Source organism: Pipistrellus kuhlii, unplaced genomic scaffold (genome assembly GCF_014108245.1).
Source record: "Pipistrellus kuhlii isolate mPipKuh1 unplaced genomic scaffold, mPipKuh1.p scaffold_m20_p_16, whole genome shotgun sequence".
Lineage (NCBI taxonomy): Eukaryota > Metazoa > Chordata > Mammalia > Chiroptera > Vespertilionidae > Pipistrellus > Pipistrellus kuhlii.
In genome coordinates, this window is record NW_023425471.1 from 14,731,667 (window position 1) to 14,747,619 (window position 15,953).

General features: G+C 43.5%; 1 protein-coding gene across 1 annotated transcript; it reads right to left on the minus strand.

The window, feature by feature from the left end:
• Positions 1 to 595: 595 nt before the first annotated feature.
• Positions 596 to 6,447, minus strand: NR0B1 (nuclear receptor subfamily 0 group B member 1). The gene is made up of 2 exons (XM_036440066.2): positions 5,415 to 6,447; positions 596 to 1,148 (listed from the first exon to the last, which is right to left on the minus strand). Exons 1-2 carry the CDS (start codon positions 6,436 to 6,438, stop codon positions 904 to 906), a joined length of 1,269 nt encoding a protein of 422 aa, XP_036295959.1. The 5' UTR covers positions 6,439 to 6,447; the 3' UTR covers positions 596 to 903.
• Between the last annotated feature and the right edge of the window lie 9,506 nt (positions 6,448 to 15,953).

Consider the following 15,953-nt stretch of genomic DNA (forward strand, 5'->3'; position numbering starts at 1 on the left):
GATATAATTGAGGATTTATATGATGTTGAGTTTTCTGGAATTATAGAATGGATGTTTCTTGTTGGACTTTATTTACTGTGTACAAGAAAAATCCCAAACTAAAACTTTGAAAAACTCCTACTTCACTTTCAGGTGCCCCTATGATTACAGACGGCCACTTGACTCTACTTGACCCAAAGACAGTCTTCCATATAACAGATGGAAGTGGACATGAAGGCAGACATAAGGCTACCCTCACTGACACTGGCATGTCCTAATATTAAATACCATAATGTCATCTATAAAGATATCTTAATTTTTGTTTATGTTGGCTAGGTTTTAAACTATTTTTGATGATTCTAAATAAATTTTTATTGTTGATTGTATTACATGTATCTCCCATATCCCCCTTTCCCACCTCCACCCACCCCCAGGTCTCCACTACCCTATTGGCCATGATCATAGGCTATGAAAAGTATATAAGTTCTTTGGCTCATCTCTTTTCATTCCCCCCAACCCCACATCGAGATAAGTCTTCAATTCTGATGAAACCTTTTGCAATCAAGTTAATAGTTAACACCTTAACATTTATTAAGACTTAATAGTACAAATTTGATTTTAGCAGGGTCAGTGGAGCGTCACTAAACTTGTGAAAATAGCTTATTAGTGTAATACTCTGCTCTGTCCTTAAAGATGTACAGAGATATGTTACCTGTTCCAATTTTTTCCTTCACAATGAACCGGTATGATGCAGAGGACTTTCTAATTGTCTGTGACTAAATTTTTTCTTTAATTGAATACAAAAATACTATGCATGACATGTAAAAATAATAAGAAAGTTTATTGAATGTAATTTTACACTCTTTTGCCCATGACTCCTTAGCGCTTCATGGTGAACTGCACTTGCGAGGCCCATAGATGCCTTTATAAAGTCGTACAGAGCATCTCCAGCATCATATCATCCATGCTGACAGTGCCGATGATGGACCTGAAGAACAGTTCAGTAACAGCACTGACACTAATGAATCTAAGCTGGAAAAGGATGCTATTTAGTTCAGCGACTCTGACATGGTACCCTCTGTACATCATCCTGGTGTGTTCGCCGAGGATCTGCTGAGTTCCCCACTGAAGTCCCTGAATGTACTTCACACACCTGAGGCCTGGCAGGTCTGGAAGAGAGAATGGGAGCAAAATCTCTTTGTTGTTAACAGCTCACTCACAGAGTCCTTTGTTAGCTTTTTAAACACATCAATTTCTGCCCCTTCTCAAATTAAACAAGAGCTCAGCTACCTGGTGTAAAGAGCTTTCTAGAGCAAGGATAAATACCGAAACAGTTCTAAGTTTTCAAAAGCAATGCTTCCAAGAATTAAGCATCATATAATCCACTATGTTTGTCTCCTCACACTTAGAAACTGCTGGCCCTGAGCCAACAAACGCGCACTTCATTCACTATGACAGTAGAATATAGTTTAATGCATCATTGCTCCAGTTCACTATCTGTGCAAATATGAAGAAAGTAAAATGATTTCAAGAAGTGAGCACTTTGCCATTTACCTGTGGGAAACAGGCCATTGTATAATGACAAGGAGTTTTGCGAGGTGAAAAATATTTTATCATCCTCTCTGGCATTTTCCACCATTATAATAATTATCCAGCTGATGGTGGTGAACTTCACAGCCACAAACAATAACTCACAGTCTCATTTTAAGTATTTGCCTGCAGGCTGATTTTAGTCTTGAGTCCCATAATAACTTAAGAGATAACACTGACCACTTAGCTCCTTGAAACATAATTTCTGTATTGGGGAAGGTAAAAAAAAAAAAAAAGAAAAGAAAAAAAAAAGAGTGATTCTAAGGAGCATTTCAAAAGGCTCTTTTAAAAATATATATTACTTTACAGTAAGAAGTCTTTGCAAGCATTGTTTTACAGCCATTAAAAGGTTAAAAAGTCAACATGAAGACATCAAGGATTGCAACATGGTTCAAAAGTAACTTTTCAAATAGAGAACACGTGACCTTCTTTCAGTCCAATGTGACACCCAAGTCAAACTGAGTGCAATATAATACAAGAAAGATGAAGTGTGTTTGTAATTTAAGAAGGTGGTAAAAAGGCTGCTTTTGAAAGTCTGTTGGTTCTCCATTATATTAATATTACCTTAAAGTCTCTAACTTGTATTTAAGTAATTACCGATTTACCATTCTGTTTGAATGATGTTAATGTTGATTGCAATCATTTTCCTTCTCTTTTTCTACAAAATCCAACAGAAAGTATTTTTCCCTTTTTTATTGACTGTATTGGGCAGAAAAGTATTTTAAAAGCATCATGCTAATCATCACAGAGTAGCAGAACCAGTCAGTGTCCTTTAAAAAATAATAATGGCAATAAATGAGTCATCCTTATTATAGGCAAATACAAAATTTGATAAATAAATTTAGAACAAAAACAGCATCTCAGATCCATATTCCTATTCTGATTATCCCAGTCCATGCATTAACATCACCTCCTACCTACAGCTTGAGACCCAGCTGTACTGGGTTCGAATTCCACTGGTTAGAGGAAAAAGAGGCTTGCATGAAATTCCACAGAAATTCTGAAGCTCCTCTAGGAATAGATTCATGGATCATTAAAGCTTTATCTTGAGAATTCCACATCACTTTTCTCAGCTTTCATGCCACACCCTTCCATTTCCACCACAGTGTGGCTCCCCCCCCCAAAAAAAAAATATATATATATATATATATATTTTCCTTTAACATAAATTCAGGGAGGAAAACAGGTGGTTAGATGGACTCCACAGTAAAAAATAAATAAACAAACAAACAAACAAACAAAAAGATCAGGAGATAAAAAAGGATAAATAAGAAAGGACACACATTTAACAGACTTTACTTTTCTCTCCAATACAGGTGCATTAGTGTTTTAAACACAGTCAGCTTAACTGGCTAACCTCATATTGGGATGATATCAAGCAACAGAGTAAGAATAAAGGAGAGATGTGTGTGTGTGTGTGTGTGTGTGTGTGTGTGTGTGAGAGAGAGAGAGAGAGAGAGAGAGAGAGAGAGAGAGAGAGAGAGAGAGAAAGGTGTGCAAACAGGGTGAAGGAAAAGAGGGATCTAGTGAAATGTAAACTTCTGGAAACTGAGCCCCTAGCTACCTTTGTATTCCAACAGAACAAAGCACATGGTAGATGTTTAATAAGACAGGCTGAAGGAGGGGGAAAACTATTTCCCAATGATCATAAGAACCACACGTTATGATGCATGCAGAGTTGCACACTGGACCAGAGCTACTGAGTTGGAATCTCTAGAGGAAAGACCTAAAAAGATTTTAAACAAGCCCCATCCCCCTTCCCCGCCCAAATGTTTTTAATGCACTGGCAAGTTTGGAAAGTGATATAAGCAAAAAGATGACCTACAGTGATTGCTGGGATGAGCTGAGGTCTCTAGGTCTGAAATGTGAATTCTAAATGAATCATTTTCCCTCTATACCCCTTCAAAAATGCTAGGCATGCCCTAGCTAGTTTAGCTCAGTGGATAGAGCCTTGGCCTGAAGGGTCCCGGGTTCAATTCCACTCAAGGGCACGTGCCCAGGTTGCCCACTGGATCCCCAGTAGGGGGCGTACAGAAGGCAGCCAATGCATGATTCTCTCTCATTATTGATGTTTCTATCTCTCTCTCTCCCTCCTCCTTCCTTCCTCTCTGAAATCAACAAAAATATATTTTAAAAGGTTATAAAAAATATCACTATTATTATTTTTTTAATGCTAAGCAGGTGAGGCATAACCTGAGACTCCTGGTGTCAGGAAAGTACATGTTATGAAAACTATCCCAACCCAAGCTGCCTGGAAACTTCCTGCCTACTGTGTCCCTTTTGGATGGATCCTGGTTGAAGATGACTTTAGTTTTAGGACATACTCGGAAGTAGGGGCTGAGCTGTCCAGGAAGATGTTCTGCCATGAGTTGGTTGCACCGTGTGAATTGTGCCATTATATAATAAAGGTTCTTTGGTTTTAAGCAGCAGAAATAATCTTATTTTGCTGCAGTTCAATAGAGATTATGGGGAAAACTACCAGGGGCATATACACTGAGTAGCCAGATTATTATGATCTCTGAACTGTCCAGGAAGATGTTCTGCCATGAGTTGGTTGCACCGTGTGGATGAGAGTGTCCAGCACCCAACAGACCTTGGGCCCAGGAGACAGGAGGCCCATGCTCCACAGCTCACTGGCCATTCATGTTGCAGAAAGGTCCCTTGGGACCAGGCTACCTGCTCTGCAAATGGGGTAGAGGACAGAACGACTTGATTAAGAGGCCTCTAAGATCTGTTCCTGCTCACCAGCCCGAGTCATTTTCCTGCCCCCTCGGTAGCCTGAAACTCACAGACACTTGGAGGATGAAATAGTCCAGCTACTTCGGACCATAAAAATGACCATTCAGAGACAAAGCCATGGAACACCAAGTCCAGTGTCCTGCCTGACTGTCCCCAGGGAAGGTCTCTCTATGGGCTGTGAATAAATTTTTCCTTTCTTGCCAGCCTTCATAGAGTTTCTCCAACAACAACAAAAGGCTCTAGTAAATTTCAGAATTGGGTTTCAGAAAGATGTTGCCGAAGTTGCAGTAAACACAAACTTTTTTAAAGCTATGCTACTGGATTAAAAAGACTAGAGAAGCCCCGGGCCTAGCCAGTTTGGCTCAGAGAATAGAGCATCAGCCTGCAAACTCAACGGTCTCCAAGGTCTCCAAGTCAAGGGCACATGACTGGGTTGCGGGCCCAATCCCCAGTGTGGGACATGCAAGAGGCAGCTGATCAATGATTCTCTCCCATCATTAGTGTTTCTCTCTCTCTCTCTCTCCCTCTCTCTCTCTCTCTCTCTCTCTCTCTCTCTCTCTCTCTTTCCTCTCTGAAATCAATAAAAATATATTTCAAAAAACACTAGAGAAGCCGAAACCGGTTTTGCTCAGTGGATAGAGCATCAGCCTGCGGACTGAATGGTCCCAGGTTCGATTCTTGTCAAGGGCGGGCACATCCCAAGTAGGGGGTGTGCAAGAGGCAACTGATCTATGTTTCTCTCTCATTAATGTTTCTAGCTTTCTATCCCTCTCTCTTCCTCTCTATGAAAACTCAACAAAATATATTTTAAAAATACTAGAGAAGGAATATCTATATCCCTTGAAAGCACAAACTTTTGTGCAGTAACAGAAAGTTACAGTGAGGCAAGTACAAACCTCAACAACAACAACAACAAAACCCTCCTCCAGGCTGAGTTTCTGGAAGCAGACCACTCACAGGAGTAGTTTCTGGAACTGCCCTCACTCTGCTGCTTTAGTGCTCTCTTCACTGTTGCCCGGATGCTCCCCTGTGCCCGCAACCTGGTAGGCACTGCCCAATGCTCTGCTGAGCAGAGAACACCCAGAGCCCGAGGCTGGCACCCTTACCCGGGGTAAAGAGCACGATCCCCTTGAGGTAGGCGTACTCCTTGGCAGTGATGCCCAAGCTCCAGCACTTGGCAAGGAAGCTCTTGATAGCCTGGACCTCAGCGGCTGATGGCAAACCTGTGGCCTCTGTTGGCGGGATGGGGCGCTGCTGCTGCTGCTGCTGCTGCTGCTGCTGCTGCTGCTTCCGCTGCTTCTGCTGCTGCTGTGGAGGGAGAGGTGGCGGCTCCTCGCCCTCGGTCTCCTGCCGCCTGGCGGTAAGGAGACTCTGCAGCCAGCCGGTCTCCAAGGTCTCCATGGTCTCAAAGTTAACGCGGTCCTGGGCCAGCTCGAGCAGGAGCAGAGGTGCCCAGCCACTGCGCACCAGCACCAGCTGCTGGTCCAGGGGCAGAACCTGGAAACAGGGTAAGTATTTGACAAAGCGCATGGTCCTCAGCAGGGCCGCGGAGGCTGCCTCGCAGACCACCTGTGGATTCTTGAGGGCCACCCGGCGCTGGACGCCGCTCCAGGGGTTCCACCAGGGGGCCCCCTGCAGCGCCACGGGCTGAGCTTCCTCCGAGTGCATTTGTTTGGAGCTCGCAGGCAGGTTGTAGAAGATGCTGCCCCGCCGCCGTGGGTGCTGCTGCCCGCAAAAGCAGCAGCGGTACAGGAGCGCCACACCTTCTCTGCCCACCGCGGGCACCGCTCCGCAGGCGCAGCCCCAGCAGGAGCCCCTCGGCACGGCGGCGGGGGTCTCCTGCATCTTTTTGGCGTTTGTGAGCATGTGGTAGAGGATGCTGCCTTGTCGAGGGTGGTCTTCGCCACAGAAGCAGCAGCGGTACAGGTCCGTCCCCGCCCGCCTCCCCGGCTGCCCCTCTCTGTCCAGCGCGGGCACCGCGCCGCAGGAGCAGCCCCAGCAGGCGCCCCCCGGGGGCCGCGCCCGGGGTGCCGCCCGAGCTTCCGAAGCCTCTGCCTGGTGAATTTGCTTCGCGCTCATGAGCATGTTGTAGAGGATGCTGCCTGGCCACTGCTGGTGCTCGTCCGCCATGGCCTGCGGTGCCCGCAGCCCGGCTCTGGCCAGGGGCGGCTGCCTGGGATCTATTTATACCCAGCCCGAGCGCACACGCACGCGCGGCTGCCTCCTGCCGCCTGCTGGGCGAGGGCGTGGAGCGGGGCAAAGCGAGGCGCTGTGCTCTTGTGTGTGTGGCTGTGACTTTGGCGATCCCAAAGCGGGCAGAAGCTCCTTAAAGGCTGTGGATGGAAGAGGAGCGGAGGCAGAACTCCTGGACATTTCCCGTTTTCCTTTCATTACACACTCGCCTGCCCCGGGAAGACCCGACCGAGCAGAGTGCAGTGCAGGGAGCAGGCATTCGGGGCACTGTTCCAACTCTTTCCATTGATTCCTGGCATCGAATTTGCCAGGAAAGGTGCCTAAAAGGGGAAAGTGCTGTTTCTGTGCCATCTTTGCAAACTTTCATTGACTGGTCAAACTTAATATGACTTTTTTTTTAAGATCTAAATGGGCTGATTTGTTTTTGTTTTATTCTTTTTGGGGAACATTGAGGAAAGGGATTATTCCCTGTGCAGACACTTTCAGATAATAAAAACATAGAACACTTTGTTCATTTTACAGAGCTAACATGATCCTGATACCTAAACCTCACAAAGGAAAAACACACATGAAGTACACAGTCATTAATAAAACTGCACACCAAGCTAAGTTACAAGCTGGCAAAAATCCCATGTTTTCCCCTGTCTTGCTTTCTTCCTTGTTATACGCAGCACATCTTTAAATAACTTCCCGAAAAAGAATATGTGAGAAGTAAACTTAATATGACATATTTTGTATATGGATAGGGAGGTTTTATTTTCAGGGATTTTGAAAAACACCATAGACCAGCAGTGTCCGTACCATATGGGAACTTGGTAGGAGTGCTCATCACAGGCCCTAACCAGAACTTCTGACTCTGAATCTGCATTTTAACAAGGTCCCCAGGGGGTTTGCATGCACCTTAAATTTGGAAAATCATTGCTCTAAGGATGCTATCATAAACACTTTCATTCATATTTATAAGCACCCACTCTGTCTTAGATGCTGTGTTAGCAAGCTGGGGGCAGCAACCAGGATGTCAAAGAGGATAACTATTTGGAAATATAATAATTACAAGGGCTAAAAGCTTACTACAGTGAGAATTTTGAATTGTTTTAGAGATATTATATTGGGCAGGTGTGTAATTCACATTTCTCCTCCTGCCCTTTCTAAGTGAATAATGAGAAACGCAGGTTTCAGGAAACCTGGATTCTTCAGTCCTCACTTGCCACCTTCCTCGGATTCCAGCTGGCACTGAAATCAGTTGATTTCTCCTCATCACCACCTGCCTCATTGCCACCTGTGTAACTAACTGGTTGTTTTGCCAACAAGTTGGGTAACTTCAAAATCACAACCCTTTCATCCTCAAATTCCTCACCTCTAAAATAGGAGGCTTATTTAGTGAATTTTTGGGGTCCAGGATTGAAGACATGGAGCAGCAAAGGGGACTGGCATAGGATCCCCTTTCTCTTTTTTAGTTTCTCTGAAACCTGGAATTCTGAGCAGAAGGGGAAAATCTAGGAGACACTTTTATTTTGCATTTAACCTGCAATTTTATTCTACCTGTGAGAGGCCCTGTGACACGGTAGCTAAATCTCTAGCACTGGCACCAGATTGCCTCCATTTTAATTCTGGCCTGGCACTTGCAGTTCCCTGGCCTTGAGCAATATATTAGTTTCCTGTTGCTGCTATAACAAATTGCCACAAATTTAGTGGCTTAAGCAACGCAAATTTATTACATTATAGCTTTGGAGGTCAGAACACTGAAATAAGTTTCACTAGACTAAAATAAAGGTGGCATTTCTTCGAGGAAACTCTAGGGAAGAATCTATTTCCTTGCCATTTTCAGCTTCTAAAAACTGCCTGCATTCCTTGGCTCCTGGCCACATCACTCCAACTCTGCTTCTATCTTCTTCCTGACTGTTTTTAAAGATCTTGCTGAAACCGGTTTGGCTCAGTGGATAGAGCATCAGCCTGTGGACTCAGGGGCCCCAGGTTTGATTCTGGTCAAGGGCATGTACCTTGGTTGGGGGCACATCCCCAGTGGGAGGTGTGCAGGAGGCAGCTGATCAATGTTTCTCTCTCATTGATGTTTCTAACTATCTCCCTTCCTCTCGGTAAAAAAATCAATAAAATATATATTTTTTAAAAAAGATCTTTATAATTACACTAGAAATCCAATGCACAAAGCTCGTGTAAGGATCCCCTCACAGCTGCGGTGGCTTGCTTTGGCCCTCGCAGTCCCGACTTCGTCAAGAAGGTTGTCTGGAAAGATGTCCAGGACATCTGGAAGGTTGTTTGGCTTTCTGGTCTAGCTGGCATGTTATGCTTTTATTATTATAGATTTATAATCTAAAATAATCTCTCTAGATCAAAAATTTTAATCACATCTGCAAAGCCCCTTTTACTATGTGAGATAACATATTTACAAGTTCCCAAGATTAGGACACTGACATCCTTGGGGGGCATTATTTAGTATTCCACGAGAAAGTTTCTGTATCTCAGTTTCCTTGTTTGTAAAACATGGACAAGAGTCTCTGTGAGCTAATCCTTGTACATGAATTAATTCAGGTAGAATATTGCTTGGTACATGATGTATCCACCATTATTCCCCCTTTTTTAAAAATAATGTGGGATGATTTCAGGTGTAATAGGTGGTATTATACATTAGCACCAGCATTCTTCTATCTGTCCTAAGGAAATTTTCTTCTGCATGTCCATTTTCTTCTGCTGTGTCCTTTTCTTCTGCATGCCCAAACTCAAAACACTGGGTGGATTACCTGGTCCACAGCAGTAGCCTATATTGGAAATGTTATCTCATCAGTTGCTATTTGTAGCATTCAAGCTACTATTATATTTGGGGTATGGTTATGGCTGTTTCTTCGGTCTTCCTGCTTGATGCAGCCACCCACCAGCCTAGCTGAACACCCAGCCTGCCTCAGTCCTACCTTAAGTTGCCAGTGCTAGTTACTTTTAACTATGTTGCCCCTGCCCCATTATATTTTCTTCCTAACACTCATCAGAACCTGATAGGATTGATTTGTTTAGTGACTTGATGCTTGTTAATTGTCTTCCCCCACACACTAGTACAAAAATTCCTTGAGGGCAGGGACTAAGACACTCTGTATCCCAGCAATGAGAACAATGTCTGGCATGTAGTAGGCACTCAAAAATATATTTGTTGGCCAATATATTCCTTTAGAGGAAGAGAAGAAGGTTATATACTAGTAGTTCATAGATACAGAGAGCAAACATTCCCACACAAGTATTTCTGCAGTGACTCTGGAGGTAGAAGTTAGACGATGCCATTCTCAGAACTTTCAAGAGGCCTTAAAAAAAAAAAAAAAAAATATATATATATATATATATATATATATATATATATATATATATATATATATATATTGCTAATTTCAGAGAGGGAGGGAGAGGAGGAGAGGGATATAAACATCAAAGATGAGAGAGAATCATTGATTGGCTGCCTCCTGCACACCCTCTACTGGGAATCAAGCTCATAATTTGAGCATGTGCCCTGACCTGGTTCATAGGTGGACCACTGAGCCATGCCAATTGGGTTGTATTCCTTTATTGATGCTGCAGGTGCTATAGGCACTGTAGTCAAGTACCAAGAGGACTGAGTTAGCAGTAAAAAGACATGACTTTGAATTTGGGCTCTTTCACTCTAGAAATATAATCCTATTTAATAAAAGGGTAATATGCAAGTTGACCGTCACTCCAACACACAAGATGGCTGCCCCCCAGGTCAAAGATGGCTGCCCCCATGTGAATACAAGGTGGCCACCACAAGATGACCAGCAGGGGAGGGCAGTTGTGGGCAATCAGGCCTGCAGGAGAGGGCAGTTAGGGGTGATTGAGTCGGCAGAGGAGGGCAGTTGGGGAAGACCAGGCCTGCAGGGGAGAACTGTTGGAAGGGACCAGACCTGCATGGGAGGGCAGTTGGAAGTGATCAGCCCTGCAAGAAAGGGCAGTTAAGAGTGACTGAGTCAGCAGAGGAGAGCAGTTGGGGGAGACCAGGCCTACAGGGGAGGGCAATTGCGGGGGGACCAGACCAGCAGGGAAGGCAGTTTTTTTGAGGGGGGGCAAGGCCTGCAGAGAAGAGCAGTTAAGGGCAACTGGGCCAGCAGGGGAGGGCAGTTGGGGGCAACCAGGCTTTCAGGGGAGAGTAGATGGGAGGAACCGGACCTGAAGAGTGGGACAGTTAGGGGTGACCAGGCATGCAGGGGAGGGCAGTTGGGGGAGACCAAGCCTGCAAGGGAGGACTGTTGGGAGGGACCAGACCTGCAAGGAAGGGCAGTTAGGGGCAATCAGGCCTGCAGGGGAGGACAGTTAAGTGTGACTGAGTCAGCAGAAGAGAGCAGTTGGGGGAGACCAGGCCTGCAGGGAAGGACAGTTTGGGGGACCCAGGCTTGCGAGGGAGGGCAGTTGGAGGACCAGGCCTGCAGGGGAGGGAAATTGGGAGGAAACCAGGCCATCAGAGAGGGCAGTTGGGAAGGACTAGGCCTGCAGGGGAGAGCAGTTAGGGGAGACTGGGCCAGCAGGAGAGGGCAGTTGGGGGCAACCAGGCTTGCAGGGGAAGGTAGTTGGGGGGAACCAGGCCTGCAGGGGAGGGCAGTTAGGGGTAACCGGGCCAGCAGAGGAGGGCAGTTGGAATAGACCAGGCCTGCAGGGGAGGACACTTGTTGGGGGGGAGGGGGAAAGACCCAGGCTTGCAGGGGAGGGCAGTTGGGGGAACAAGGCCTGCAGGATAGGGCAGTTGGGGGAGGGGGGGGGACCAGGCCTGTAGGGGAGGACAGTTGGGGGCAATCAGGCCTGCAGGGGAGTGGTTAGGGGCAATCAGGTTGACAGGTGAACTGTTGTGAGTCAGCAGTCCTGGATTGTGATAGGGATGTCCGACTGCTTGTTTAGGCCCTATCTCAGTGGGCAGTCAGATATCCCTTGAGGAATACCAAATTGGAGAGGGTGCAGACTGGGCTGAGGGACACACACACACACACACACACACACACACACACACACACCCATGCATGAATTTTGTGCACCAGGCCTCTAGTATTGAATAAGTTTTTAATTTCAGTCTGTACACTTGCAAAGCAAGGAGGAAATTACACCAATATTAATCTGTACACTTTAAGTCTTTCAAAGGTTGTTTTCTCTCCTAATATATTCCTTTACAGAAATGTTTGCTGACCTGTTCACTTCATTGAAAATATCAAACAACTTAAGTTTATACTCATTCACTTTCTAATGATTTAACATTGAGTTAAACATTTAACATCACATTAGCCTTTTCAACTATGAAATCAGAAAAAATGCTATAAATTATTTTAATATATGTACCCTAAACCTACATGATTCAAGCTTTTCTAAATCTCTTTCATCTTATCAACTATATTATTTTAAATCCTAGTAACTTAAATCAATTTTTTGTGACTTTAATCATTCACAACTTGCACATAATAGATGTCTTTGACTTTGACTTCAATACAGTACTGGGAGCCATGAACTTGTAATATATTGGTTATAATTCTGTTCTTTCCCAGGAGCAGAGTCTTCTGAGTTTTTGTTTTGTTTTTGTTTTTTATTTGTGTGGGGTTTTGTTGTTGTAGTGTTGTTGTTTTTGAAGTTGTGATATTCTATTCACAACTCTGAAGGACTTTCTAGTTTCTTTGGATTGACTGCTTCTAATAAGAGATTGCCTGCTCGTCCTTCACAAGTATTCATCTTTGGAAATGTCAAGAGAAAACTGACTTCATCTTTACACTTTCCGTTTTTCCCCTGAATGAATAGCTCCTGAGAAACAAAATCATCTAAACACATCAGTGCAGAGATTTGCACCAAGTAATGCCAACTCACTGGTTGTTACAGTGAAGACATAACCTTCTAAGGCAGGCACAGATTTGTTCCATGTCCTCAGACCACTGTGACAGCTAGACAAAAGGACTCCCATTAACCGCACCTGTCTTGTGCTGAGTTTGTCCACAACTGCAATTTGGACATTTATACCAAGTCATTGTTTGATGACCTTGGTCAGTTGGACACCTGCTCTGCAGGGCCCATTATCTTTTCCAACTCAGGTGGGAGTAACTCTGCTCTGCTTGCATGCATGCACACTTCAACTTCAAAGCTATGCAGTTTTCACTGAAGGATGTAGGAGTGAAGTACAGGTGGGGATAAAGCGGCATAAAACTGTAAAACTGACCTTTGCACAGCAAGCAGCTCTGGACCTGGGAAGGCTTGACAATCTGAAACCTGATATGAATTTTCAATCCAGGCTGAAAAGAGCTGGAATGCCTCTGAATTCAGCTCCTTCAGTAAACAGATGGCAGTAGTGTTTTTTTGATTTTGCAAGGTAAATATTGGGTAAACACTATTGTAGAAGAATAGTGGCTGATAAAATTCAGGAGATAGCCTTCCTCCTTTTCCTTTCTAAGACCCACAATGTCTAAAATCCTTTTTGTAGAAGAATTAATAGGCTTTAGCTGCTGACTCATGAAACCCCTAAGGATGATCTAGTCATCATTATTTACTTCCTTTGAATGGGCTACAAAGAAGGCCTTAGGGGTCACATAGCTGCTGAGCTGGAATAATGGCTGTCATACTCACAGTAATTCAGAAATTTTCTAAAATCAACTTTCCAAATCGCTATAACAACCACTCCATTCAAAGAGAAACATCCACCAAACCAATTTATTTTATTGCATCTACCAGTTTTGAATCCATCCCAATACCAGATGTGGATCAAATTGTCTAATTAATAGATACAATTAATTAACTGGAAGGTTAAAAAATGATTACCCCATTGGTTGACAAGCTATTAAAATTGATGTGCCTGGTCACTTTGAAAATCATTGCTCTCTTGGTACATCCCCTTAATGGTAATGGTAATTTCAGTTAGACTCCACTTGTATCAAAGACTAGAACAGATGTAATACCTCTCTCCCAGGAACTTGCTTTCTTTTCCCCTCCAAATTTTCTTACAACTTATTTCCCACACTCATTACATGTTGAATGCCTTGTACATTGTCTGGCATATTAAAGACACTCCAGATACAACTGTCAATAAAGCAGGGAGTGAAAAGTTGCTTCTACTTTGCTAGGTTGTCCATACTTTTCTACTTTCCCATGATTGTGTGAGTTTTAACAATCTTGCCAGCACTGGTGGAAAGACCTTAGGTCCCTTCTGCTAGTTTGATAATTTCAAAAGTGAGAATAAAAATTTTATCTGTGTTTACTTCACAAAGTTGTTGAATGTATGAAATGATTAACAATGGTGGGTTATTACATTTAGATTGCAATTTCTTTAAGTTGGAAGCATCAAACTTTGTGAAGTGATATATTGCCCAACTAAATCAAGTTTGTGTAATTGAAATATGTGTGTGATTTATAAATTATATATATATATATATATATATATATATATATACACACACACACACACACACACACACACACACACATACACACACACACAGTGAGTGGCCAGATTATTATAGTCTGGCCACTCAGTATATAAATATTAGAGGCCCAGTGCATGAGTATATTGCGATTATTATTATCTCTGAACTCATAATAATTTGGCCACTCAGTATATATATATATATTAGAGGCCCGGTGCATGAATTTGTGCATGGGTGGGCTCCTGAGAGCCTGGCCAGGGGAAGGGGACATGGGCAGTTGCTGGCCTGCCTGTTGGTCAAACTCCTAGTCGAGGGGACAATTTGCATATTAGCCTTTTATTATATAGGATATACACTGAGTGGTCAGATTATTATATGTTCAGAGATCATAATAATCTGGCCACTCAGTGTATATTGCATTTGAAATAAGGGTCCTACAGTTGATAATAAGTCACTCAATTTTGGAGTTATATGCACTTGACCCTAGTGCCATGAACCTAATTGCTTTCTCTGAGCCCACAATAACAAGCATATGAAGAAAACAATATGAATGGATGTAGGTGAATTTCTTTATAGCAGAGCCAGATGCCGACAATGGAGAAAATAAAAACGTTTTTGTTTCCGAACTGATGATTTTGCCATGCTGCATGTGGCTGGATTATTAAGAAGCAGCTGCCTTAGCTTGAGTTCTCTGAAGCAGGGCACTAGGCAAAGATTGTGTACACATGCTGAGGAGATGACCCCAGGAATCAGTGGTGATAATGCAGGAAAAGTGAAACTGGAAAGGAGGGAAGGCCATTATCAAGGTACATTGCTGAGGTCTCTGCTGTGAGCAACAGAGGTGCCACCTCCAGGGCCTCCGAGAAATATACAGAATGCCTCCCAAAATTGCCCAATCAAAAGAGGTGGCAGGCCCTGGCTGGCTTGGATCAATGGATAAGCATTGGCCTGCGGACTGAAGTGTCCCAGGTTCGATTTGGGTCAAGGGCACATGCCTGGGTTGCGGGCTTGATCCCCAGTAGGGGGCATGCAGGAGGCAGCCGCTCCATGATTCTCTCTCATCATGGATGTTTCTATCTCTCTCTCCTTCTCCCTTCCTCTCTGAAATCAATAAATATATATATTAAAAAAAATAAGAGGAGGCAGCAGTATTTGTCCATTAGTTCCTATCCCCCAAGTGGGAATGTTTCCACCAATATTCATGGTGTTAAACAAAACACAGTTACTATGAAAAAAGCTATAGCCTGAATAGAACTGTCTACCATGGAATCAACTGCATGGGCAAGAAGAGATAAAATGGGAAATCTGAGAAGGACATTTATCCTTGATGTGCTGCTATGAGGTCCATCCACGTGACAAGGGAATTGGTTGAGGTGACACAATAAGGAGCTCAGCACTCTTCTGTTGAGCTTGCTCATCTTTGAAAACCATGTTACCATTATGTCCCAAGTTGTTCAGTTCTTCAGATAAATAAGCCTTTAGATAAATAGATGTGGGAGGAATCATCTCTGTTGAGTGGGGGATGCCAGCAAGAACATTAACACAGAATTGGATAGTAATGTGTCCTGACTCAGCCTTTATTCAACTATGTTATTAGCCACTCTTTTATAGACTGAAAAAAAGTCACTGTATTTATCGATAAAACAATAAAATTTCACCAGGTATCCACAACTTTTTTTTTTTTTTTTTTTTTTTTTTTTTTTGCAAAAGTAGGAGTTGTTTCATTACATGTATCTTTTGGGTAATTCTAAATACTCTGACATTATCTACAGGGTCTTAATATAGTATCAATCTATTCAAAGAAGTTTTAGCAAAAGCACAATCTTCACACAGGCCTCCTCTTGAGACTTGTGGTATTACAGTACCCAGGTACTTTAACTACATTGCTAGAACATGTTTTGTGAAGCCTTCTGACCTCTCATTCCAATGTGAGTTATCCTTTATTCATATTCTGCAAGCAACCCAGGAGTCAATTTTATCAACTCTACCTTCAGAATGTGTCTCAGACCCAATGCTTTCCCATCACGATCATCACTATACCCTGGCTCAAGCCAC